This window comes from Plecotus auritus, assembly GCF_963455305.1.
Source record: "Plecotus auritus genome assembly, chromosome: 2".
In the NCBI taxonomy this organism is placed as follows: Eukaryota; Metazoa; Chordata; class Mammalia; order Chiroptera; family Vespertilionidae; genus Plecotus; species Plecotus auritus.
This window is the reverse complement of record NC_137771.1, coordinates 138,371,574-138,399,399: the sequence shown is the minus strand read 5'-3', so window position 1 is coordinate 138,399,399 and position 27,826 is coordinate 138,371,574. Positions and strand designations below refer to the sequence as shown.

Here is a 27,826-nt window from a genome sequence, read left to right as displayed (position 1 = left end):
TAGAATATGGTTATGAAGCTCCATTCTGAATGAATTTAGAAAAGGAGTCTCAGATTTTATGTGTACACTGGGTTTTGAAGGAAAACACAAATAAAAAACCAAACACACTAAATAAAAGTCTTTGTGAAGACCAAAGGGAATATTTTAATGAGGCTTACTTTTTTTTTTTTTTCCAAACATAGGGTCCTTTAGAAAACACAGCATCAATTTGGCACTTTTACCAGGTAGCAAGTACTAATAAAATAATCAAGTTATCTAGTTGCAGAGAATAGGCTATAATAGGTTCTACAATCATCCTTATAACATAGATTTTTTTTTTCATACTTGACTCGTTTATATAAGTAATGTTTACTGGTAGAGGCTGTGAGTTAGGCTACCTGGATTTGTATTCTGGCTTTATTACCTACTACTTGAATGACTTGGGTATAATATTATCTACCCCATAAAGTTGTTGAAATAAATGAGATTTACAGCAAAGATTATAGGAAGCACTGGCAACAATTAGCAGTTGCTATTACTATATTATTTATTATTATAGCCAGTACATGAATTCGTGCACAGGTGGGGTCCAGCTGGCCCGGCCCCATTCAGGGCGGATCAGGGCTGGGCCTTTCAGGAGGAGGCGATGGTGGGAAGTTGGCTGGCCAGCCCGCCCTGATCGAAACCCTATCAGAGCCCGGCCGGCTGGGGGAAGGAGCCACAGGCGATTGGCCTGTGGGCCCTGCCCCTAATGAGGTTGGGGGGCAATTGGGGACAGGGCCATCCATGGGGAGGGGCTGTGGGTGGTGGGCCGGCTGGCCCCACCCCCTGTTGGGGTGGGGGGGTGAACAGGGGCGGGGTGGCGGGGCTGCAGGAGGTTGGCCAATCAGCCCTGCCCCCTATTGGGGTGGGGGGGTGTGATCACGGGTGGGGTGGCCAGGGGAGGGGCTCTGGGCCTATGGTGGTGGGGAGGGCTGATTGTTTGGCCGTAGGGCCGCTCTTGATCGGGGTGGGAGAGTCGGATCAGGGGCAGGCAGGCAGGGGGGAGGGGCCGTGAGGTTGGCCAGCCAGCCCCACCCCCTAATTGAGCCAGTTCACTAGCCACAGTGGGCATTATAGCAACCAGTTGTTATGGCTGCTGGCTTAATATATAGAGATGATGATGATGATGATGATGATGATGATGATGATGATTATTATTAAGTGATGGTAAGAGAAATAGGGTTAGTAGCTTATTCCACTAGCTTGAGATACAACAAAAGTGGACTATGGATCAGGTTCTTTCCTTAAAGAGAGGAGATAAAGGGTAAGCTAGTTCATAGGGAAGGCCAAGATGAAAGAGAACGCAGACTTTATAGGATGGAAAGACTCCTGCTCTTCAAGTTACAATGAAAATCAACTTTTAGAAGGAAAATGGAGCTCAGCATTAAGAAATATAGAGGAGAGGTAGAAGAAATAAGGGCAGACCATGAGAACTCAGCCTACTCAGAAGAAAGGACCAAGAAGCAGGCTAAAGATTCCTTTCCAGTTAGGCAGCTGGGAGTTGCATTTCCTAGCTCTATTCTTGGAGAGTGATAATGGCCAGGAGTGGGAAAGATAGGCACTGTTCTATTTTAAGGTCCTTCCGTAAGAGTAGAAATTGGGTAGCCAAGAAAATAAATAAAATGTTTTCCTCTTCATTATTGTTTACACATGATTCCAATTTACTTAAGAATATGAAAAGACTGAAGACATCCTGTTTAGATAGTTTAATACAGCCAAGGGCAAAGAACATGCCTATCCCCATAGAAAACGATCTTTAATAACAAAAGTGTAATATGCTAATTAGACTGGACAGATGAACGACCTTCCGGACATCCTTCCGGACAACCTTCCAGATGAAGCCAGGGCTATGAGGGCCAAAGCAGCTGCCGCAGCTTCAAGGTCCAAGCCCCTTGCACAAATTTCATGCATCGGGCCTCTAGTCTACTATAATAGTCATTACTATATTCTGTTTTGGAATACTGTTAATCAAGAAATGACACTTAAGTGTATTTGAAATTCCAACTTACCAGGTAAACTTCTGAATAAAAACTTATATAATCTAACTAAAAGTATTCTCTCCTAGAAGATAACCCACTAGTTTTTAGACCCAGTTCTGTTACTAATGACCTATTTATCTCTTAGTCTGAAGATTTTAATCTATAAAACAAGAATATTAAGTTAGTTTAGCTTAAATCCCCCTTTGAGCTATTATTTTAAATATGTAAAATTCAAAAGCACTAATAAAAAATATTTCTAGCCCTTATCATTTCAGATTATTATATTCAGCAAATGAAACATAGTTTTCCCTTCAAAGTTAATGAAATGTCGAAGTGGTAAAGTTTGTGTGTGTATGTGTGTTGGGGGAGGGGGACAGAAGTTATTAGAATCTCTTATAATAATTATTCATGGTTTCACCTAACAGTACTCTAAGAGTAGGTACTAGAAACAATCATAATACATTCTAAGTTACATATCCTACTAATAACTTTTAAGTAATTCTTAAAATGTGTTTTTTTATAACTAATACATAATACCATTTACATTAGCACCTAAGAAACAAAATATTTAGGTATAAATTAAACAAATATGCACAAAACTTATGAGGAAAACTACAAAACTCAGGTGAATTAAATCAACTAAATAAATGGAGAGATTTTTCCAGGATAGAAAGACACAATATTGTCAAGATGTTGGTTCTTCCCAGCTTGATCTCTAGATTTAATGCAATCTCGATCAAAATCCCAGCAGGTCATTTTATAGATATTGACAAACTGATTCTAAAGTTTATATGGAGAAGTAAAAGATCCAGAATAGCCAAAATAATATTGAAGAAGAGCAAAGTTGGAGGATTAATCTATCTTCCAGTTTTACTATAAAGCTAAAGTAATGAGGACACTGTTGTGAAAGAACAAATAGATCAATGGAACAGAATACAGAGCCCTGACATAGATATAGTCAATTGATCTTAAACAAAGGCAATACAATGGAGCAAAGGTAGTCTCTTCAACAGATGATGCTGGAACTGGACATCCACATGAAAAGTAATGAATCTAGACACAGACCTTATAACCTTCATGAAGGGTAACTCAAAATGGACCACAAGACCTAAACATAAAATGCAAAATTATAAAACTTCTAGAATATAACATAGGATAATACTGAGATGACTTGGGTATGGTGATACCATTTTGGACAAAACACCAAAAACATGATTCATGAAATAAATATAATTTCACTAATATTAAAAACCTCTTCTCTGTAAAATACAATAGCAAAATAATAATAATAATGATAAAAGACAAGACACAGACTGGGAGAAAACATTTATAAAAGACATCTGATAAATTACTATTATCCATAATATACAAAGAACTCTTAAAACTCAACAATAAGAAAACAAGCAACTCGATTGAAAAAATGGGCCAAAAATCTTAATGGACAGACATCTCACCAGAAGATATACAGATGGCAAGAAAGCATATGAAAAGATGCGCCACATCATATGACATCAGGGAAATGCAAACTGAAACAAAGAGATGCTGCTATACACCTATTAGCAGGGCCAAAATCTGGAACCCTGACAACAAATACTGGTGAAGATGAGCAAAAGGAATTTTCATAAGTTGCTGGTGGGAATAAGAAATGGTACAGCCGCACTAACCGGTTTGGCTCAGTGGATAGAGAGTCAGCCTGTGGACTCGAGGGTCCCAGGTTCGATTCCGGTCAAGGGCATGTACCTGGGTTGCGGGCACATCCCCAGTAGGGGGCGTGCAGGAGGCAGCTGATCGATGTCTCTCATCGATGTTTCTAACTTTCTATCCCTCTCTCTTCCTCTCTGTAAAAAATCAATAAAATATATTTAAAAAAAAAAAAGAAAAGAAATGGTACAGCCATTTTAGAAGACAGTTTGGCAGTTTCTTATAAAACTAAACATACTCTTACCATCTGTTCCATCAATAGTGCTCCTTGGTATTTTTACCCAAAGGAGTTGCAAACATGTCCACACAAAAACCTGCACACAGATCATTTATAGCAGCTTTATTCATAATTGACAAAACTTGAAAACAACCAAGATGTCCTTCAGTATGTGAACAGATAAATAAACTGTGGTACATCAGACAAGGGAATATTATTTAGCATTAATGAGCTACCAAGCTATGAAAAGACATGGAGGAACCTTAAATGTATAGTACTAAGGTAAAAACCATACTGAGAAGGCTACCTATATGATTCCAACTAGGTGATATTCTGAAAAGGCAAAACTATGAAGACAGTAAAAAGATCAGTGCTTTCCAGAGGTGGGGATCAGAGAGAGATGAAGTGTTAGAGCAAAGAAGATTTTTAGGGCAGTGAAAATACTCTGTATGATACTATAATGATAGATATGTAATTATATATTTGTTTAACCCATGGAATATATAACACCAAGAGTGAACTGTAAGGTGAACTGTGAACTTTGGGTGATTATAATGAATCACTGGTGGTTCATCCTTGATAAAAAAAAAAAATGTACTATTCTGGTGAGTGATAATGATATGTGTGTGTGGGAGCAGGGGGTATATGGAAAATGTCTGTGCCTCCCTCTCAGTTTTGCTGTTAATGTAAAACTGCTCTAAAAAAATTGTCTTAAATTAACAAACAAGCTAACACTCCAAATTTAATTTAAAACATGATTGTTTCATTATAACACATACCTTAAATATTTACAATATCAAATACTGGTACCTGATCATTTTCTTTTTTAATCTTTAGGCAATATTGCTTCTTGCTTAACATTTTCACATAACTTTAAAATATATATATATAAAGTCCAAACTCTGCTAACCAATTCTTCTGTTCCCCATCTTACTTTAATTTCTATATTAGGAACACTTACCAGATACAATACATATCCCCATTCTGGAGCTGTGAAATAAGAAAAGATTCGCAGAGTTGCAAGGCTAACATAGTCTTTCCTTCTTTTTCAGTGTTACAGATGATATCAATTCCACTCTTACAATCAGTTTTCAATAAATGCTGTAAGAGGAAAAGAAAAATTAGTTCATGTCATTAAAATATCTAAAAAGCTAGTTGCAATAAGTGTTTAAACATTCAGAAGAAATTAGATGTTTAGTTTTCTTCTACAAAGACAATGAATTGTACAGAAAATTTTTCATAGTTTCATAATTTTACTATATAGCACCTACAGTTTACAGTTACTTTTAATCTCATTAATGTTTATAACTTATAGGTAAGTAGGGTCCATATTAGGAAGATTCTTTCATCTTGAAAAAACAAAATAACAAACATGAAAATTTAAATTTTTAAATATTTTATTTAAAAGGCAAAATCATAATGATTCTCAGTTTTTATTTGACCTCTGTCACACCAGAAACTCAACATAAATAATGCTTATCGCTGCCCTGGCCAGGTGGTTCAGTTGATTGAAGTATACATCAAAAGGTTGTGGGTTCAATTCCTGGTCAGGGCACATACCTAGGTTGTGGTTTCGATCACTAGTTGGGGCATGTATGAAGGCAACTGATCCATGTTTTTCACTCACATCAGTGTTTCTCTATCCTTCCTCTCTCTCTAAAAATTAATAAATATGTCCCTGGGTGAGGATTAAAATAAGTAAATAAAATGAAGCTTATTAATGTTTTGTTAATTTCATCATTTGTTAATATCAGATTTTGTCTAACTTAAATGAGCTTAAAGAATGGTGTTAAAGAGAACACATCTAAATAATTTAATCTGAAAACCTTTGGTATTACTATAAAAAGGAATTAACAAGATTCTGCTACATTTTCCCCCATTTTTTATTATAAGTTTAAAATGATGATAGACAAAATCTTAAACAATACCTCCCGGAATAGCTGTTCTTCTACAGGTGACATAAATAGACATGTGAAGAGTGCTTGATGGAAATATAAGTCTTTGCTGATTTCTGGGTGATTTATACAAGATTTAATAAGAGCCATTGCTTCTGGTATGCGTTCACAAGCAATTAGGTATCTGGCACGTAGTTCAAAGAATAGTGGATTTTCCGAACTTAAGTATTTGTTCACTGTATTAAAAAGAGAATAGACTCGTATTACTCTCAAGAAAGGATGCTCTCAAACTCTTGATTGTCGTTTGAAACTTTATCACTAACGTGTAGCATTTCATTAGATTAACTAGTTATTTAATTAAATAGCATTTTCATAGTAAGAGTTTGTGAAAAAATATATACAATTATATGATTGGAAAAATGGAAATAAAAGTGACAACAAAACAGTGCTCAAGAAATATCTGTTGATTTCTTCTCAGTCTAAAAAGTAAAAATCCTAAAATACTTATTTTTCAGTTCACTAATATGTTAAAATGTTTCAGATAACATGGGATATGTAATTTCTACTCTAAGATTATGTACTCTGATTTTAGTGCTTAATATTTTCATTACTGATTAATTATAGAGAAATAAATCTGAATTAATGAAAAAATTAAATCATAAAATATATTTTATTACTTGTCAACAAAATATTAAGCCAAAAGGAATGCTTATTAATATGTGCTCATGTATCACTAAGAATAATTACTAATAAATACTTGGTTTAACACAATTAAAAAATATACAAATACCTTTATCAACTAAGTTTATTTAGACTTAACGACAACCTTATGACAGTTATCATAGTATTTGTTTTACAGATCACAAAACTGTGTCTCAGGTCAAATGACTTGCCCAAAGACAAAAATTAAGTGGCAAAGCAGGAACTAGAACACATATATCATACTGGACCCCAAGTATTTTAATTAGTTATATGTTTAATTATTAGCTTCTAAAATACTTATGAGTGATGTTTTATTTGGGTGCCAATATTTGCCTTGCAATTCTGTTTCCAACATATGATAAACAGACACTGATCTGTACAGTTAATGCAAAGATAAACCTCACACTAGTCTTCACCCTCATGATCACCAACCAGAGAAGAGTCATTCATATTAATGAGGCTCTAGAGCAGCTTTTCCCAGAGTGAGATATGTCAATGTAAGTATGAAAGGACTATATGTGCAGAACTATATATACATATATTAAGGCCATCAGCCCTCACAGCAACTCATAATATGTTTGTTCTAGCTCCTACTCAAAGAAGTCTAAAAGCTCTCCTAAAAGTCCTAACTTTTCACTCCTTTGGAAGCTCTGTCTTATCTACCTCCTACCCCCCTCTTGCCTCATTCCCCAGTCTCCTCATAGTTTCCTTCAGCCTGTCACCCATGCCTTACCTATATTTACTCTACCTTTCCTCAACCATCCAACTCTTCCTCCTCAGTTCCAGCTGCTTCAGTTCTTTTATTCCTTCTCCAGACCCTCCTATCAAGTTCGTCTCATTTGTATCCCTTGGGCATATACCACTGTCACATATATACTTTAGCCCTTTCCTCCTGTTTAGTCCTGTCTCCCATCTCATACCACTGCTTTGCACTACTTCTTCTGGCCTTATCTTTCATCTCCTCTCACATCTCTGTTGTTGGCCTCCACACTTGTATCTGGGTTGACTTGCTCTTAAGCCCAAGCATCACAGCTCCTTCTCCACTCAACTCTACCCACAACCCATCCCTACCGTCACCCCTTAAACTGGGACAAATGGACAGATCCTAACCCACTGAGCACAATCTGTAGTATGAAGTGTCTTTCTCACCAGACCAAGGTCTGAATGGTTCCAGAGCTGGGAGTTTTTGTCTTTTCCTTTTGGCAATCTTATAATTGTACTCCTTAGGCTCTCTCCATGCATTCAAATGTTTTTCACAGTTTTGTGCTTATTCACTACTGCTCAGCTCTACATTCTAAGCTTTGGTGATGAAAAATGTTCTGTGGCTTAGGAATAATATGTGAGAAGCAGTTGACAGAGCCTCCTTCCTCAAAGGAAAATTCTGGCCCACAGGAACCACTGTACATCTAGGTTTAAGAGGAGGTGATGTCAAAGAAGTATGCAGGCGGTAAAGGGATGAGGGAAAATTTAACTTCTATTAATGGATGAAGTTTGGGAAATACTGCTCTCCAGTATTTGGAATTAAAATTTACTTTAGTTAGTCACTCATTCACTTACACAGTCATCATGTGGTCATTCATTCAGTCAACATATACTTATATTAAGTAAGCACCTACTCTCTAACAGGCACTGGGCTAGGTGTGGGATATACAGTAGTAGTGACAAAAATCGGATGAGTTACAGCCCTCACAGCTGCTTCTGTATAAGGGAGATATCATGTGCTTAAGCAGGGTGTTTTGTTTTGTTTTAAAAGGGTTTGGCAACTTAAATAGATATTTAAACTATAACTGCAGTGACAAAAGCAAAGGAACTCTCTGTAAGTAACATACGGACAATAAATGTGTTAAATTCCCATTAGAATGGGAAATTACTAGAAATAAATGTATCCAAGTCTAGTGTCAAAAATCACTCTTAGGGCAGGTTAGTACAACAAATTAAACACACTTTATGTAAAAATACATAACTCTTACTCAATATTATAAAATAAAGAAAAATCGCTACTACTGCTCTAGTGAGAAAATGAAACTGTGTTTGCTTCTCACAAATGTTGGTTTTGATTTTGAGTTTCCTGAAGTACCTATCTCCTGAGATGCTGGCTGGGCTTTAAGAACAGCTTGCAACACTGGATCTTCCCATGGGCCACCATCTTTAATGATTCGAGTCACCAGTTCCAGATTCACATTTCCATATCTGCGGAGGTGATTCTGGCATTCCTAGGAGAGAAAAATCATTTTGGCTTTATGAATTTAAAGGGGTTAAAATTAAACTTGATCATTATTGTCAATAAAATGACTGATGGCCAATGAGACAGCTATTAAATTATAAAAGAGAAAGGGCTGTTAAAGTAACCTATGTAGGTTGTCAAAACCCATTAGTACACAAGTTGACTTTAATGCCAAAGGTTACACAGTTTGTACATAACTAGACTTAAGAAATCCCATTATAATAGGGATGAAGTGTAACCTAAGGAAAAAACTTAAGGAATGAATTATTTCTAGGAAGAAAATCGCATTGCTAAAATGTAAGAAAAAAACTTAATGGATGCATCATTTCTAGGAAAAGCACCAGGTTGCATAAACCAAACGGAAACACTTACAGGATGCATCATTTCTAGGAAAAGAACCAGGTTGCAAAAATGTAAAAATTAAATGCTTATTTAAATTTACGTGAGGGCTCACAAGGTTTCTGTTAACAAGGGCAAGCAAAAGCCTGACTAAGAAAGGGGTAGAAGGGTCCAATGCAGATTATGGTTGACAAGTACACTAGGTGCCCTGCCCAATCCCAAATGTATCCTAGTTGTGGTACAAGGCTGAAAGATAAAAATTCTATTCTACTTTGTTGTGCAAGTACATTGTAGTCTTGGGATGAAAAATGAAAAGCTTAAGGAATGAATCTGACCTATAATATGAAGACTTTGCATTTGGTTTAAGATAAAAATGTATTGGTAAGTTAGGCATTAGCTGATAATTTGTCTATGTATATTCTGGTGTTTTTTTAAAATATATTTGAAATGTTTTTAGAGAATTTATTATCTCAGACTTGTGACTATATTATAAACTAGAAGCCCGGTGCACGAAATTCGTGCAGGGGGGGGGGGGCAGGGGCGGTGTCCCTCAGCCCAGCCTGCACCCTCTCCAATCTGGGACCCCTCAAGGGATGTCCAACTGCCCGTTTAGGCCCGATCCCACTAGCATCGGGCCTAAACGGGCAGTCGGATATCCCTCTCACAATCCAGGACTGCTGGTTCCCAACTGCTCTCTTGCCTGCCTTCCTGATTGCCCCTAACCGCTTCTGCCTGCCAGCCTGATCACCCCCTAACCACTCCCCTGCCAGCCTGATGCATGCCCAACTGCTCCCCTGCCGGCCCAATCACCCCCAACTGCCCTCCCTTGTAAGCCTGGTCCCTCCCAACTGCCCTCCCCTGCTGGCCTGATCGCCCACAACTGCCCTCCCTTGCAGGCCTGGTCCCTCCCAACTGCCCTCCCCTGCTGGCCATCTTGTGGCGGCCATCTTGTGTCCACATGGGGGCAGCCATCTTGTGTTGGAGTGATGGTCAATTTGCATATTACTCTTTTATTAGATAGGATAGAGGCCTGGTGCACGGGTGGGGGCCAGCCGGTTTGCCCTGAAGGGTGTCCCGGATCAGGGTGGGGGTTCCCTTGGGGTGTGGGCAGCCTGGGTGAGGGGCCTGTGGTGGTTTGCAGGCCAGCCACACCCCCCGGCGACCCAAGTGGAGGTCCTGGTATCTGGGATTTATTTATCTTCTATAATTGAAACTTTGTAGCCTTGAGCTGAGGCCTAGGCCCGCCAGGGTGTGCGGAAAGCTTGGCTTCCTCCATTGCCAGGGAAACCCAAGCCTCCTGCTTGCTCCGTGGCCACAGCCACCTTGGTTGGGTTAATTTGCATACTCACTCCTGATTGGCTGGTGGGCGTGGCTTGTGGGTGTAGCAGAGTGGTAGTTAATTTGCATATTACTCTTTTATTAGATAGGATTATGTAACAAGTTAAGTTAGTAAGCAATGTTTAATATTTAGGAGAACATGGTTTACTGAATTTATAAATTTGATTTATTAGATTGACAATATTTAATTGTTTGATTATGCTTTTAGATTTACTTTACTTTGTCCATTGTGTTTTAAAATGTTTCAGGGTATTTAATTTGGTGATTTAAAGATATTAACTGAAGTGTAGTGGAGTTAATAAATTTATTTTTAAATGCATAAATTGAGCTTAAAGCATTAAGAAAAAACTAGATTTTAAAATTGGCAATGTTAAAAATTTTAATAAATTGTGTATCAATTAAAACAAACAAATAATAAAACAACAATAAAATCTGTGTTTCACATATTCAACAACTATAAAGCTACTATTGCCCACCCCTGGATATTGTTGTTTTATTATTATTATGTTACTTATTTGTATTACAACTGTAAAGCTACTATTGCCCACCCCTGTATGTATAGTCATAGATATTACTTCCCAGATAAATCACTAAACTACATACTCAAAGTGACAATAAACAGTTTGCTTTTACTAAATTGTCATATTCTTTCATCATTTGAATGTTCCAAAGTGATATCTATAGGTTACTTATTATAAGAGAATGAGCCAATAGAAGAAATCAAATTTCAAGATAAAGAATCATTCAGTCAAAGAAGTCAAAGAAAATAAGTTCACCTAAAAGTCATTTAGGACATTCCCAAATTAAAATAAACAAAAACCCTATAAACAATGGGCAAGTTACTTTTACTTAACCTCTCTGTGCTACTTCAATTAACTCTTCTGCAAAAAGAATACTAAGAACACCACCTTCGTAGAATTGTTGTGAGGATTGAATAATAAATTGTATTGCAAAGTGCTTGGTATAGTACTTGGCATATGGTACACACCTAAAAAATGGTAGCTATTATTTCTAGATTTTTTAACATTTTGAATAAATATTTTATGTTAGGACACACAATTGCCTCAGCATAAAATTTACTTCTATATTTCCATGTGTCAGCATGTTAGAGCATTAAAAATATATCTATCTATCTATACACACACACACACACACACACACACACACACACACACACACACTAGAGGCCCGGTGCATGAAAATCATGCACGGGGTGTGTGTGTGTGTGTGTGTGTGTGTGTGTGTGTGTGTGTGTCCCTCAGCCCGGCTGCACCCTCTCCAATCTGGGACCCCTCTCACAACCCAGGACTGCTGGCTCCCCACCGCTCGCCTGCCTGCCTGCTGATTGCCCCTAACCACTTCTACCTTCCAGCCTGATCACCCCCTAACCACACCCCTGCCAGCCTGATCGACACGTAACTGCTCCCCTGCCGGCCCAATTGCCCCTAACTGCCCTCCCCTGCTGGCCTGGTCACCCCCTAACTGCCTTCCCCTGCAGGCCTGGTTGTTCCTAACTGTCCTCCCCTGCAGGCCTGGTCGCCCCTAACTGCTGTTCCCTGCTGGCCTGGTCGCCCCTAACTGCCCTCCTCTGCCTGCCTGGTCACCCCTAACTGCCCTCCCCTGCAGGCCTGATCGCCCACAACTGTCCTCCCTTTCAGGCCTGGTCCCTCCCAACTGCCCTCCCTTATAGGCCTGGTCACCCCCAACTGCCCGCCCCTGCTGGCCTGGTCGCCCACAACTACCCTCCTCTGCCAGCCATCTTTGACCACATGAAGGCAGCCATCTTTGACCACCTGGGGGCGGCCATCTTGTGTGTTGGAGTGATGGTCAATTTGAATATTACTATTTATTAGATAGGATATGCTTTTTTTTAACCCATGGAAGATAGTAATTATCTGTGGCAGCAGCTTCATGGTTGAAAACAATCATCAATTTCAAACATCAAGGTAAACAAAATCCTAAATTACACTAGACACACTTATTGGTGCCCCTAAAATTCAAGCTGGCTTTTGGTCCAATCAAAGCACAAGAAATAAGGTGAGCTGTAGCTTTGCTGCTAAGCCCTTGGACAACCCATCTTTCTAGCTGTGTTAGGGTAAATGAGGCACCAATCATACAGCCATTAATATTTGAAATGGACTTAGGCCAAAGTCAAGATATGGAAAAGCAGGTCTATTACTAATTTCCTAAACTTGGCTGAAAATAAGAAACACTTGGAGAGGTCTTGTTGAGTAACAGACTCCCAGGCCCCAGTTGAAACCTACTGAGTCAAAATTTCTAGGGGAAAGCCCTGATGATCTATCTGTAAATCTAACAACCGTTATCCCACAGTCAATTTTGGCACACTTTTTTTATTGCACCTCCTACAATTAGTGTCTACTTTCATAAATATTCATACTATAAATTATATACTTATATTCCCATCAACTCTTCTGTTAAAAATTAGGTAATTAGCTTATGTTCATTTTCCTAAGATAAAAATTATAAATACAAGTTTTTGTGTGTGTGTGTGCACTTCTTGAATCAAGTACACTGTATTCTGCAGACCACTTCTATGAGAAATAGCTCAGGATAGGCAATAAAGATTAAATAAACATTCTGTTCTGTTTAAAAAGACACAGGCCTGGCCCTAGCCAGTTTTGCTCAGTGGATAGAGCATTGGCCTGCAGACTGAAGGGTCCTGGGTTCGATTCCAGTCAAGGGCAAGTACCTCAATTGCAGGCTCCTGGCCCTGGTCGGGGGGGGGGGGGGAGGGGAGCGGCATGCAGGAGGCAACCAATCAATCAATGTGTCTCTCACATCAGTGTTTCTTTCGATCCACTCTCTCTAAAAAAAAAAAAAATCAATGGGAAAATATCCTCAGGTGAGGATTAAAAAAGACACAGACCTGGAAGGTGGCGGGGGGGGGGGGGGGCGGTTTGCTGGGGGGGGTCAAGTGGGGTGGAAAGGGTCAAGGGGGGGGAAAGGAGACATCTATAACACTTTCAACAATAAAGATAAATTTAAAAATACAAAATGAATCATTTTTGCATCAAATATTTAAATAAGTAAATAAGACATGGGATGAAAAAAACAAGTTTGTAAGTATGTTTTGGCTCCTGCTTCCTTAAATAGTATGGTGGCTTTTTTAGATGGTATTCAGTCTAAAAGCCTTCAAAGTGAAAAAGGAAGCACCAAAATCACTACAGAATTCACAACTTATCTTTCCTAAAATATATATACATGTTGTGGTGTGTTTTGTAGAACGTTTACTTAATTAAAAATTTAGACCTGTATATTAAGCTAATCCTTTACTAAGTCATCTGTCTACTGTCATTAATACCACTGCACTGTCCTAAATACAGGGGTGGGCAAAAGTAGATTTACAGTTGTTCATGTAGAAAAAAGACAATAATAAATAATACAAGAATACACTATCTCATGAACTCACATCTGTAGACCTACTTTTTTTTTTTTTTTTAAATATATTTTATTGATATTTCACAGAGAGGAAGGGAGAGAGATAGAGAGCTAGAAACATCGATGAGAGAGAAACATCGATCAGCTGCCTCCTGCACACCTCCCACCGGGGATGTGCCCGCAACCAAGGTACATGCCCTTGACCGGAATCGAACCCGGGACCTTTCAGTCCACAGGCCGACGCTCTATCCACTGAGCCAGACCGGTCTCGGCTGTAGACCTACTTTTGTCCACCCCATATAATTCCCTCAAAAACTTTTATTGAACCTTATGTCATAGCCAAAATTAGAGAGAAAACACAACTCCTTCCCTCACTCTTCTTTTGGAATCTATGTGGCGTGGGCTTAATGTTTTATTTTAGAAGATTTTTCTTCCATGAACTCGTTCCCACTTTGCTGAACTCTAGTTGGCCACTAGAACATGTCTGTGAAGCTGCAGATCAGTGTGCTGGCTATTCTGCATACTTGATCTGAACCCTTCGCCAACTTACCACAGGATGAAAGTCTTAATGCTCCAACTTCATGACCTCTGGACTCACCTACCTGTACTCATTCATCTATTACAGATCATAAAAAAATATTTTCTCTAGTCTGGTCTCTTTCATGTCTCCCAAACTCATCTTGTACCTTCTTGCCTATGCTTTTTCTCCTAGCACACTCTTTCTCCTACAACTTCCTATGAACCTATCTAAATCCTTTCCTACCTATCTTTTCACAATCCCACCTACATGGGTAAGATACCACAAGTCTGGAAATTCCTGGTTTTAGGTATTACTTGTATTTATATTTGTGTTTGGAATCAAATATAAAACTCAACTTCTTCTGTTGATCCTAATGTCATGTCAGTTTTCTTTTAACATCTCCTATTCTGCATCCTCCTTGCCACTTCTACAGGCTTATGCTCTTTTCTGGGCCTTCATCTGCATTCATTCAGATAACCACATCAAAGTTTTTCCCTCTCCCCAATAAGGCAGTTTTGAGAAGGTTTTAAAGAATGCTGGATTGAGTGTAGGTCCTTGTTCTACTTCTAGAAACCTCAACTCCATTGGAGCTTAATTTTCTGTTATGTAAAGTAAGGAATTATTGTATTAAACAATTTCTAAGGTGATTCCCAGTCTTGAAATTATAAAATTCCATAAATACCTAGCAATTAGACATATTTGATTTTTTAAAATAACTAGAATCATGTACTTATTGAACTATTTAACATATCCCTTATAGGAGTTGAAAAAAATATTATTTAATTGGTTACCTATTTAATAAACGTAATTACATTTTTACATATTTTTTAAAAATTAGGTAAAAAATGTGAATGTTACTTAAATTTGCAATCAGAGTTTTATCTTAGGGGAAAACTACAAATATTGTAAAACCATCAACTGAGAACATAGTCAAATTTCAAAATTAATTTGTAGTTGCCATTCTAATGAAAGCACATGCAACCATTAACATTTTAAAATAAGTAATGAAATCATATGGCCAACAGAGAAGTACTATTGTTATAGTTTTAACCTGTAAGACAAACCTGAAGCAGAATTAAGGTGTATGCAAGGTTTGAGCAAAGATTCCTACACAAAGAAATAAATACAAAATCTGATTCAGCAGAAAGAGCAACAGAGTCAGTCAAGAGGACAGGTCACAGTATTGGCTATGCTACAAATTGGGCAAGTTACTTAATCTCCAATAAATGTTGATAAATAGATAAATGAATCTCTCTGGTCCTTGGTTTTATCATTTATTTAAAAATTAGATTGGACTTACTGCCCTCTACAGTTTTTTAAAGCTAAATTTTCTATGACCTAATATTTTATCTGGTGAAATATAAACTATTCCAAGCATAACCATGTAGTTGTTACATATTAGGACACTCTACAAAACCAGCTTTCAGTAATTGGTAAATGTTTCACTAATCCATATGTGCTTTCGGAGATAGTTTCAAACTGTTAATCATATCATTGATTTTGATGGCAATTACATGCCTGCTCCTGACAATACAAGACTTTGCAAGACATTCAGAATATAAGATCTTTATGATTGGACACTATGGTATGAACAACTATTAATGCACACTGTGTAGTATTCTCTTTTAGATGACTGCTGATCCATTTATCAGGGTACATCGACCTTTCCAGAAACATGTAACTTATTGATGCTGACAGTCCTATCTTTTGGAGGCTTGCACTTGGTTCCTTAAGCTTAAATGTCTCAAGTTTGTTTCTTTGTGTATTTATTTACTTTAAATATTTATTGTTTAAAGTATTTCATGTGTCCACTTTTCCCCCCCATTGAACCCCCACCCCCACTGCAGCCTATCCACCCCCCTCCCCCACCAGGCCTTTACCACCCTTGTGTCTGTGTCCATGGGTTATGCATATATGCATACAAAATCTTTGGTTGATTACCTCCCACCCACCTACCCTCCCCTGCTTTCCCTCCAAGATTCTGCACTCTGTTCCATCTTTCCATGTCTATGAATCTATTTTGGTCATCAGTTTATTTTGTTCATTAGTTTCCACATATGAGTGAGATCATGTGATACTTGTTTTTCTCTGGCTTATTTCACTTTCATGATACTCTCCAGTTCCCTCCATGCTGTCACAAAGGGTAAGAGATTCTTCGTTTTTACTGCTGCATAGTATTCCATGGTGTAAATGTACCACAACATTTTCATCCATTCATCTACTGATGGGCACTTGGGCTGTTTCCAGAACTTAGCTATTGTAAATTGTGCTGCTATGAACACAGGGGTGCATACATTCTTTCTGTTTAATGTTTCAGGTTTCTTAGGATATATTCCTAAAAGTGGGATCACTGGGTCAAATGGCAGTTCCATTTTAAATTTTTTGAGGTAACTCCATACTGTTTTCCATAATGACTGCACTAGTCTGCATTCCCACCAGCCCATCCTCCACATCCTCGCCAACACTTGTCATTTGTGGATTTGTTGATGGTAGCTATTTTGACAGGTGTGAGGTGATACCTCATTGTCATTTTAATTTGCATCTGTCTGATGATCAATGACTTTGAGCATTTGTTTATATGTCTCTTGGCCATCTGTATGTCCACTCTAGAGAAGTGTCTATTTGGATCCTTTGCCCATTTTTTAATTAGATTGTTTGTCTTCCTTTTGTTAAGTTATATGAGGTCCTTATATATATTTTAGATATTGACCCTTTATTAGATGTATCATTGCCAAATATGTTCTTCCATACACTGGGCTCCCTTTTTGTTTTATTGGTTTCTTTTGCTGTGCAGATCTTTATTTTGAGGTAGTTTTATTTTAATTTATTTATTTTTCTCCTTAGTTTCCTTTACCCTAGGACAGTGGTCGGCAAACCGCGGCTCGCAAGCCACATGCGGCTCGTGAGCCACGGTTTGACACTCTGTTGACTGATGAGTTTGCTGTGTAAGGCATTATCCTTACCCAGAAGTTTTGACTTCAGGTTAAAGACATTAGTATATTATTAAAATGTTTTTTAAGTGTTTTTCCCTAAGGCAGTGGTCGGCAAACTCATTAGTCAACAGAGCGGCAAACCGCGGCTCTAGGAGATGTATCCGTAAACATACTGCCACAGAGATGTCTGAGATTTTGCTGCTTATGTTTTTTTCTAAAACTTTTATGGTTTCAGGATTTACATTTAAGTCTTTTATCCATTTTGAGTTTACTCTTGCGTGTGGTGTAAGTTGGTGGTCTAGTTTAATTTTTTTTTTTTTTGCATGCATCTGTCCAATTTTTCCAACACCATTTATTGAAGAGACTGTCTTCACTCCATTGTATGCTCTTTCCTCCTTTGTCAAATATTAATAGAGCATAATGGCTTGGTTTGATTTCTGGGTTCTCTATTCTGTTCCATTGGTCTAGATGTCTGTTCTTGTGCCAGTACCAGGCAGTTTTGAGAACAGTGACTTTGTAATATAACTTGATGTCTGGTATCGTGATCCCTCTAACTTTGTTCTTCTTTGTCAGGATTGCTGCAGCTATTCAGGGTCTTTTTTGGTTCCATATAAATTTTTGGAGAGTTTGTTTTAGGTCCGAGAAATATACCATTGATATTGTAATAAGGATTGCACTGAATCTATAGATTGCTTTGGGTAGTATGGACATTTTAATAATGTTGATTCTATCAATCCATGAACACAGTGGTGTATTCCACTTGTTTATATCTTCCTCTATCTCTTTTTTCAACATCCTCTAGTGTTCAGAGTACAGGGCTTTTACCTCCTTGTTTAAGTTTATTCCTAAGTATCTTAATTTGGTTGTGGCAGCGGAAAATGGGAGTTTGTTTAGTTTCTCTTTCTGAGAGTTCATTATTGGTGTATAAAACAGCCATTGATTTGGGGGTATTGATTTTGTAACCTGCTACATTGCCCAATTCTTTTATTCAATCTAGTAGTTTTTTGGTGGAGTGTTTAGGCTTTTATATGTACAATATCATGTCATCTAGGAATAATGAGTTTTGTTTCCTCCTTTCCAATATGGATACTTTTTACTTCTTTTTATCTGATCACTGTGGCTAGGACTTCCAGTACTACATTGAATAAGAGTGGTGTAAGTGGACATCCCTGCCTTGTTCCCATTCTTAGAGGAAATGGTTTTAGTTTTTAGCCATTGAGTATGATGTTCCCTGTAGGTTTCTCATATATGGCCTTTATCATGTTGACATATACTCATTATTTTCCCACTTTGCTGAGAGTTTTTACCAAAAATGGGTGTTGGCTGTTGTTGAATGCTTTTTCTATGTCTATTGATATAATTATGTGATTTTTGTCTTTCAGTTTCTTCATGTGATGTATCATGTTTATTGATTTGTGAATATTGTACCAGCCTTGCATCCCTGGAATAAATCCCACTTGGTCATGGTGTATGATCTTTTAAAATATATTGCTGGATCCAATTTGCTAATATTTTATTGAAGCATTTTAGCATCTATGTTCATCAGGGATATTGGCCTGTAATTCTCTTTCTTTGTAGTGTCTTTATCTGGTTTTGGAATTAGGATAATGCTAATTGATTATCGGCCTCATAACAAGAGCTTGGAAGTGTTCCTTCCTCTTGGATTTTTTGTAGTTTGAAGAGTACATGTGTAAATTCTTCTTTGAATATTTGGTAAAACTCCCTTAAGAAGCCATCTGGACCTGGGCTTTTGTTTGCTGGGAGTTTTTTGTTTACTGCTTTTATTTCATCAGTTGTTATTGGCTTGTTCAGGTTTTCGGATTCTTCCTGATTCAGTTTTGGGAAATTATATTTTTCTAGGCATTTGTCTATTTCATCCACATTGTCCAGCTTGTTGGCTTTGAGTTCATAGTATTTTCTTGCAATCCTTTGTATTTCTGTGGTGTCAGTGGTGACTTCTCAGCTTTCATTTCTAATTTTATTTATTTGAGTTCTCTCTCTTTTTTTCTTGACTCTGGCTAAAGGTACATCAATCTTGGTTATCCTTTCAATAAACCAGCTCTTGGTTTCACTAATTTCTCTTTAAGTCTCTATGTCATTTATTTCTGCTCTAATCTTTATTATTTCCTTCCTTCCACTTGCTCTGGGCTTCTCTTGTTGTTCTCTTTCCAATTCTTTTTTAAAATATATATTTTATTGATTTTTTACAGAGAGGAAGGGAGAGGGATAGAGAGTTAGAAACATTGATGAGAGAGAAACATCGATCAGCTGCCTCTTGCACACGCCCCACTGGGGATATGCCCGCAACCAAGGTACATGCCCTTGACCGGAATCCAACCTGGGACCCTTGAGTCTGCAGGCCGACACTCTATCCACTGCGCCAAACCGGCCAGGGCTCTTTCTAATTCTTTATGTTGAGGGATTAAATTGATTATTGTCAATTTTTCTTTTTTGAGATAGGCCTGTAGTGTTAGGAACTTCCCTCCCAGGACTACTTTTGCTGTGTCCCAGAGATTTGGGGTTGTTGTGTGTTCATTTTCATTTGTTTCCAGGAAGTTTTTTATTTTTCTTGATCTCATTGGTATCCCATGGATTGTTTAATAAAGTATTATTTAGCCTCCATATGTTTGAATGTTTCTGGGTGTTTTTACTGTAGTTGATTCTAATTTCATTCCATTTCATTCCACTGTGATCTGATAAGTTACTTGATATGACTTAAACCTTCTTGAACTTGTAGAGACTTGTTTTGTGTCCTAAGATATAGTCTATCTTTGTGAATAGCCCTTATGCGCTTGAAAAGAATGTATATTCTGCAGCTTTCGGGTGAAATGTTCTATAAATGCCAATTAAATTCCACTGATCCAGTGTGTCCTTAGAGTCACTGTTTCCTTGTTAATTTTTTGTCTGGAAGATCTATCCAGTGAAGTCAGCGGGTGTTAATATCCCCTACTATGACTGTATTGTTGTCTATCTCTCCCTTAAAGTCCTCTAGAAATTGTTTTATATATTTCAGTGCTCCTATATTGATACATGTAAGTTTACCTGGGTTATATCCTTAATGTATTGATCCCTTTAGTATTCTGTAGTGACCTTTGTTATCTCTTGTGATGGCCTTCATTTTGAAGTCTCTTTGTCAGATATGAGTATTGTTACCCCAGCTTTCCTTTCTTTTCCATTTTCATGGAAATTTTTTTCCAATCCCTTCACTCTCAATCTGTGTGAGTCTTTTATTCTGAGGTGGGTCTTTTGTAAACAACATATAATTGGGTCATGTTTTTCTATCCATTCAGCTACCCTATGTCTTTTAACTGGAGCATTTAATCCATCCTATCTAATAAAGAGGGAATATGCTAATTAACCATCACTCCATCACAAAGATGGCTGCACCCACAGCTGAGGCCAAGTTCCCATAAGGAGCCTTAATAAGCAATCAGCAGGGACCTGAGGGTACTTTCTCCCCCGCCCCCATGGGGCTTGACAGGGGACCTCAAGGTACGCTTCCCATCCTGGTGCTGGGCTAGGGGACCTCAGGCTGCTCCCCCCGCCCCAGTGCCAGGCCAGGGGACCTCAGGCTGCGCCCCCCACCAGGTGAGGCTTGACAGGGGACTTCAGGCCATGCCCCCCAACCGGCAGGGCTTGACAGGGGACCTCAAGGTGCGCTTCCCATTCTGGTGCTGGGCTAGGGGACCTCAGGCTGCTCCCCCTACCCCAGCGCCAGACCAGGGGACCTCAGGCCGTGTCCCCCACCTGGCAGGGCTTGACGGGGGACCTCAGGCCATGCCCCACACCCAGCAGGACTTGACGGGGGATCTCAAGGTGTGCTTCCTGTCCTGGTGCTGGGCTAGGGGACCTCAGGCTGCTCCCCTGGCCCCAGCACCAGGCCGGGGGACTTCAGGCCATGCCCCCCACTAGGTAGGGCTTGACAGGGAACTTCAGGCCACGCACCTCACCCCGGCACCAGGCCGGGGGACCTGAGGCTGTGCCCCCCTGCCTGGCAGGGCTTGACAGGGAACCTCAAGGTGCACCCCCAGTGCTGGGTCAGGGGACCTCAGGCCATGCCCCCCACCCAGCGGGGCTTGACAGGGGATCTCAGGCCATGTCCCACACCTGGCGGGGCTTGACAGGGGACCTCAAGGCATGCCCCCCCACCCCGGTCTGGGCTGGGGGACCTCAGGCCACACCCCCTGTCCTGGCACCGGGCCAGGGGACCTGAGGCTATGTTCCCTGCCCGGCGGGGCTTGACCCAAGGGTGGGACTAGCCAGGTCTGGATCTATCCCAATGAGGGGGGCGGGGCAGCCGGGTATGGGTCTCACGCAATTTTGAGGCACATGTGGGTGGATGGGGACTTGACTCTGGGTTCTGTGGTGTGCCCCAGACTCTGACAGGAGGAAGGTTTTCATATACATTTTACTAATTTTCTTTCATCTCTGACACTTCTATTATAGAGAAAGGGCAAATAGCAATATTAAAATATTTCCTCTAATGAACCCCCTTTAATGTGCACAAATTTCGTGCACTGGGCCACCAGTTTACATATAAGATTATTATTGATAGGTACTTATTCATTGCCATTTTAATTCTGTATGCCTAAGTTTTTCTCTCCATTTCTTCTTATTACAGGAGTCCATTTAGCTTTTCTTATGCTACTAGCTTGGTGGTGATGAACTCCTTTAGACTTTTTTTGTCTGGGAGACTCTTTGTTTAACCATCTATTTTGAATGATAACTTTGCTGAATATAGTAACCTGGGTTTCAGATCCTTGTTTTCCATTACCTTAAGTACTTTATGCCTTTCCCTTCTGGCCTGTAGAATTTCTGATGATAAATCAGATGACAGCCTTGGGAGCTCCTTTGTAGGTAACACTTTGCTTTTCTCTTGCTACCTTTAAGATTCTCTCTTTTTAATTTTTGGCACTTTAATTATGATGTGTCCAGGCATTGGCCTGTTTGGGTTCTTCTTGTTTGGTACTCTCTGTGCCTCCTGAACTTGTGTGACTTTTTCCTTCACCAGATTACAGGAAGTTTCTGTCATTATTTCTGCATACATGTTCTCTATCCCTTGCTCACTTTCTGCCTCTTTTGGCACACCTATGCAAATATTATTGTTTCACGTTGTCCCACAGCTTCCTTAAGCTGTCCTCCTGTTTTTTTAATTGTTTTTTCTTTTTCATTCTCTGGTTGATTTTTTCTACCATCTTCCAATTTGCTGGTCTGATCCTCAGCTTCCCCTAATCTGCTGTGTATTCCTTCCAATATAGTCTTTATTTGTGCTGTGTCATGACCATTTTCATAGTTACTACATGTTTTTTCATGCTGTTCTGCATCATTACCATCATTATTTTGAAGTCTGTATAAGATAAATTTCTGATCTCCATTTCATTTATCTCTTCTTCTGGAGAATTCTATTTCATTTGAGCATTGGTTTTTTGTCTCCAGAAATTCAGCTGCTGTCTGTGGGAAACTGGCCAGCCCTTTCGCGTCTCCACCCTTCCTACCAGTCTCTATGCAGTCTTCACTTTCCATGCTTGGTTATCAGTTTTCTCCAGCTAGTCTTCAGTTGATTTTTTTTTTTTTTTTTTAGTTGTAATTCCATTTTGTTCCTGGGAGCCTGTCTGGTAGCATCCACTTACTCCACTGCCATTTTTAAGCTCCCCTCAAGTTTATTTATTATAGTATTTTAAGCTGGAAATAACTCAGGCTCTCGTGTCTCTTCAAAGTGATTTATAAAACCTCAGCAGTTGAACTAATGTAGGGTATTTCCTTCTCAAACAGATTATTTTAAGAAAATTACACAGAGAAAGTGAAAATATTTCTGAGGTCATGATATACAAGAATTATTAACCACTAGTGGCCCGGTGCATGAATTTGTGCACATTGAAAGGAAATTAGTTAGAAGAAAAAAATTCTTAAAAATTTATTTTATTGATTTTTTTACAGAGAGGAAGGGAGAGGAATAGAGAGTTAGAAACATCGATGAGAGAGAAACATCAATCAGCTGCCTCCTGCACACCACCTACTGGGGATGTGCCTGCAACCAAGGTACATGCCCTTGACCGGAATCAAACCTGGGATCCCTCAGTCCGCAGGCCAACGCTCTATCCACTGAGCCAAACCGGCGAGGGATCACTATTCGCCCACTCTCTATAATAGAATTGTTAACCAAATTCACGATTGACAATGAAAGATAGAAACACACATGTGCGATGGGCGCGAGAGCTTTATATGTATCGTGTATGCGCAAGTCAACTTAGCCTTTTATTTATAATATACATATGTATATGTGTATATACATATGTATATGTATGTGTGTGTGTGTGTGTGTGTGTGTGTGTGTATATATATATATATATATATATATATATATATATATATATAATAAACTTGCTTAATTAGACCTGCTTTCTGATGTAACTAAACTTTTTCCAGCCCAGTGAAGTACCCCAACTTCTCTTTCAGGTAACTGTCAATAACACAGCAGTAAATATCAACACAAAGCAGACTATTGTAGATCACGCAGAGAGAACAAAGGGTAAAATATTTAACTGCAACGGTGTTTGACTATATAAGAAAACCTGAAGTCATTTTCAAGGTCAATCATTTCTTACTTCTTTTCAGTCGGGTCAAGTTTCTGAACTTTCTAAAACTCCATTTTCTGGCTAATGAAAAGAAAATAGGACTTTTGTGAGGATCAACTGAGATGTGGCATGGTAAAACGCTTCATAGACATTTGGTTAAAGTTTGAAATGTTTGCACCTGGCTATAAAATGTTCCTGGGCTGAAGAAACTACAAGGAGGCTAGTTGTCGATAGGGAGAGGAAGACGGGCATTGCTACATGACATCATTACCTGGAGCCCACAGCCACCATTTCTGGACTGGGCTGGGCTGTGGGCTGCATTTTGCACCATGGGGTCTCAACAGAATCAGCTGCGATTTGGTGGGGTGTTGCTCTGGGGCGGTGGTGGGGCCTGTGTCCCACTTGGTTGAAGCTGAGTATTGCTTAGTCGGCACCAGGTCCACACTGCCGTTTCTTTGTAAGAGGCCAGTGCGTGTCACAGCAGCTCCTGCATTGAGAGTCTGCCCCCTGGTGGTCAGTGGGCATCACAGCAACCAGTCGGACAGTCAGACACTTAGCATATTAGCCTTTTATATGTAGATGAGTAACAATTCCAAAAAGATAAATGCCAGTGGAAAATTACCAAAGCTTTACCCATTTCAATATAAGATTTATTTAAGGAACACAATCTTTACAAAATGATCTCAGAATCTGAATCTTTTATTTTAGCACCAGTCCCAGAATTATAGATGTAGCATATTTGTCAAGTATGTCCCTTTCATAGATAGTGAATTCTTTTTCCTTTACAATTAAGCAAACTTCAATTTCTCTTTTTTTTTGTACATTGTCAAAGTAGAATCCAAAAGTAAATATTTGATGATTTTACCCTATGAGTATGTTTATTGCTCTCTTCCCATCTCATTGTATACAATATTAACCAATGAACCATGAGATAAACAGTTTTTGATAATATGCCTCATTGTTTCTTGTGTTTTTTGAGGTCAGCAAGATGATACATCCCCAAAGGAATTTTTTTAAATAAAAGAAATGGCCCTAAGCTGTGTGGCTCAGTTAGTTGGAGTGTCATCCCAAACACTGAAAAGTGGTAGGTTCAATTCCCAGTCAGGGCACATTTCCAGGTTTTGAGTTTGGTCCTCAATCTGATGTTTCCCTCTCACATCCATGTTTCTCTCTCTGTCTTTCAAATCAGTAAAAACATATACTCAAATAAGGATTTAAAAAAAATGAAAGAAATATCTAGACATCAGATAGAAGTTCTATAGATTTATTTGTCCTTCATATTTGTGTGGCATACATTAATACAGGAGTTAAGACTACAAAGTGTTGGAGACATAGTGATGAGTCAGCCTCTACCCGCCAGATCTAACGGAGCTATTGGAAAGACTATAAAGCCACAGAAAGAATATAGTGCGATTAGTGTTTTGATTAACAGTGGAAAAATTTAAGGGAGAAAAGTAATATGCAGGCAAAATGTTGTTGAACAGACATAATACAGAACTTCTATTAGAAAAGAACATGTGGGAACACACTTTTCAAACTGATACTCACAAAACGTCTTGCTATTACAGTTGTATTCTTTAAAAGCCACAACTGCAAAGGTAAGTTTGAATACCATGATTAAGACTTCACCAAATTAAGCCTTTGGGCAACTTATTCCAAGAAATCTAGTGAGGGAACATGGTCCTCAGAAGGTTTTAGTAGAAAGTCATATTGGCTAAAAAATAAAAATAAAAATATCTCGGAGGTGTGCTGGTTTATAATGCCAGGAAATATACACTCTAATTTTATAAGGGGAGGTCAACATTCCAGTGAAACAGGGTGGGAATAATTTATTATACCTCCTCTCTTTTTTATTTTTTATAGATTTTTTGTGAGTTTATTTGAGCCAAACTGTAGACAACTGCTGGGAAGCAGAATCTCAATGTATTGCGATAATGCTCCAGAGAATGATAGTTTTGCACCTTGTTTCATACATTACATCAAAGGAGGAGATGTAGGTGGGTTACATGAAATCCATTAGTGATAGATTAGGGAGGTGGGAGAAAGCAAAGCAGGGAAACTCTGGGATTGGATAAAAAGTAAGATGATAGACACATACTTCTTTTACTTAGGTGGGTACAGTATAATTAACATTTAACAATTAACATGACAACTAACAATGAAGGAATTTATTTAACCTCCTCTCTTGAGGCTGGTTCTTTTACTTTTGATTATTTTATGCTCTTATGATGCAACTGCAATAAGACAGCCTTGGGCCTCCTCCTGCTTGGAAGGTTATACTTCCTACCTCCCACCTTTTTCCCCACTCACCTAAAGAAGGACAAGCAGATTAAAAAAAAAACTGGTGGGAGTCCCCAGAAAGAAAGCTTAACTAAGACCTACTTCTAGTCAGAACAGAAAAGATTTTTCTGACTTATACATTGCCCCAAAGGGATAGGCATAGTCTTCTCTGAGGTAGTAGTAAGGCATCTAAATTACGGGTTGGCATTTTGTAGACTACTCCAAAGTCTCTTTTATTTTTTTAAATTGAAAAAAAAAAACAACCCACAACAACACTTTATCACACCAATTTTTCTCTTCATTTATAAAAGTAATACATATTTTTTGTTTCAAAAATAAAAACTATAAAGGTACAAATATAAATCCATGTGTCCAACCATCATTGGGCATTAGTATTTGGATGTTCCAAAGATATTTAAAACTCTGTGTCTAAAGTGGAACTACCTTCTTTCTATATCCTGCTCTCCCCCCTGTAATCATCATCCATAGTGAATGACCCTACCCTGTGTGGTCACTTCCGTTTAGGATACCCAATAATATACTTGATTCTCCTCTATCTTCCTATCCCCATTGATACTATAATCTGAGATTTTAGTTCTAGAATATTGTGTGTGTGTTTTTATTTAAAGCGTATTTTTTTCCAGAAACATTTCTGACAATGATAGAATTTTCATAATAGCCATATTAATAATAATCCACTAATTTTAACTTGGTTCCTCAGGTCAATCCTATTTCTTTTATTTTGTAACAACTTTCTTTGTAAATTCTTTGTTTTGATCATTTCTAAATCAGCTATCGTAATTCTTTGTTTTCCTGGTAAAAGACATGTAGATGGTTTGTTTTCCCAAGTATTTGGACTATTTATTCCTGTTGTCCTCTCATAAACTATAGGGCTTGGGCAGCTGTTGTAAACAATATATTTTTTTTCTCTTGAAAAACTCCTTAGACGGTATCTATTTATGCTGGCATTTGTTATAATGGGAAAGTCATTGCCAGCCTGGTAATATTTTTTCTTTTGTGGGAATTGTGTTTGTTCTACATGAGTCCTGCATTTGTAGGAACTTCCTTTTATCCTGAAAATTGAAGATTATACCAAATATGACTACACATAATTTTGAATTGAAAATTAACTTCTAGAAATCATTTCCTTCATTGATTTGTTTGTTTGTTTTTGGAGCTAATCTGCTGTTGATTGCCTTTACTACACTTTTAATTTAGTAGTTTCATCTCTATACAATATTTACTTCCACATATTCTCTGGGGTTTTCCCATCTTTAAAATTTCACTTCTAGTTTCATGGAAGATATCCTGAACTAAACCCAACAAGAAAATAACTGAATTTTTAAATTCATATTTTTTCTTTATTTTTATTGTTGACACTATTACAAATGTCCCCATCCCCCCTCCTTTGCCTGCCTCCACCCAACTCCCTCAACTCCCCCTTTGGCCATCACCACACTGTTGTCTTTGTCCATGAGCTATGCATATATGTTCACTGGCTAATCCCTTCATCTTCTTTCATCCAGTCCCCTGTACCTTGCTCCCTCTGACAGATGTCAGTCTGTTCCATGTATCCATGCCTTGGTTTCTATTTTGTTAGTCAGTTCATCTGTTCATTAGATTCCACACATAAGTGAGATCATATGGTATTTGTCTTTCTCTGACTAGCTATATTCACTTAGCATAATAATCTTCAGGTGCAT

General features: G+C 38.5%; 1 protein-coding gene across 2 annotated transcripts in view; it reads right to left on the bottom strand.

Annotated features, from left to right (window-relative positions):
• ZNF654 (zinc finger protein 654) overlaps window positions 1-27,826 on the bottom strand; it is a 113,471-nt gene that overhangs the window by 13,557 nt on the left and 72,088 nt on the right. The window contains exons 4-6 of one of the 2 annotated variants that reach the window (XM_080654965.1): window positions 8,593-8,728; window positions 5,847-6,049; window positions 4,880-5,019 (exon numbers count right to left, since the gene is read on the bottom strand). In XM_080654965.1, the coding sequence (XP_080511091.1) occupies window positions 4,880-5,019; window positions 5,847-6,049; window positions 8,593-8,728 (479 nt within the window). The remainder of the gene's footprint in view (window positions 1-4,879; window positions 5,020-5,846; window positions 6,050-8,592; window positions 8,729-27,826) is intronic. The other variant, XM_080654966.1, reaches the window with a different exon arrangement.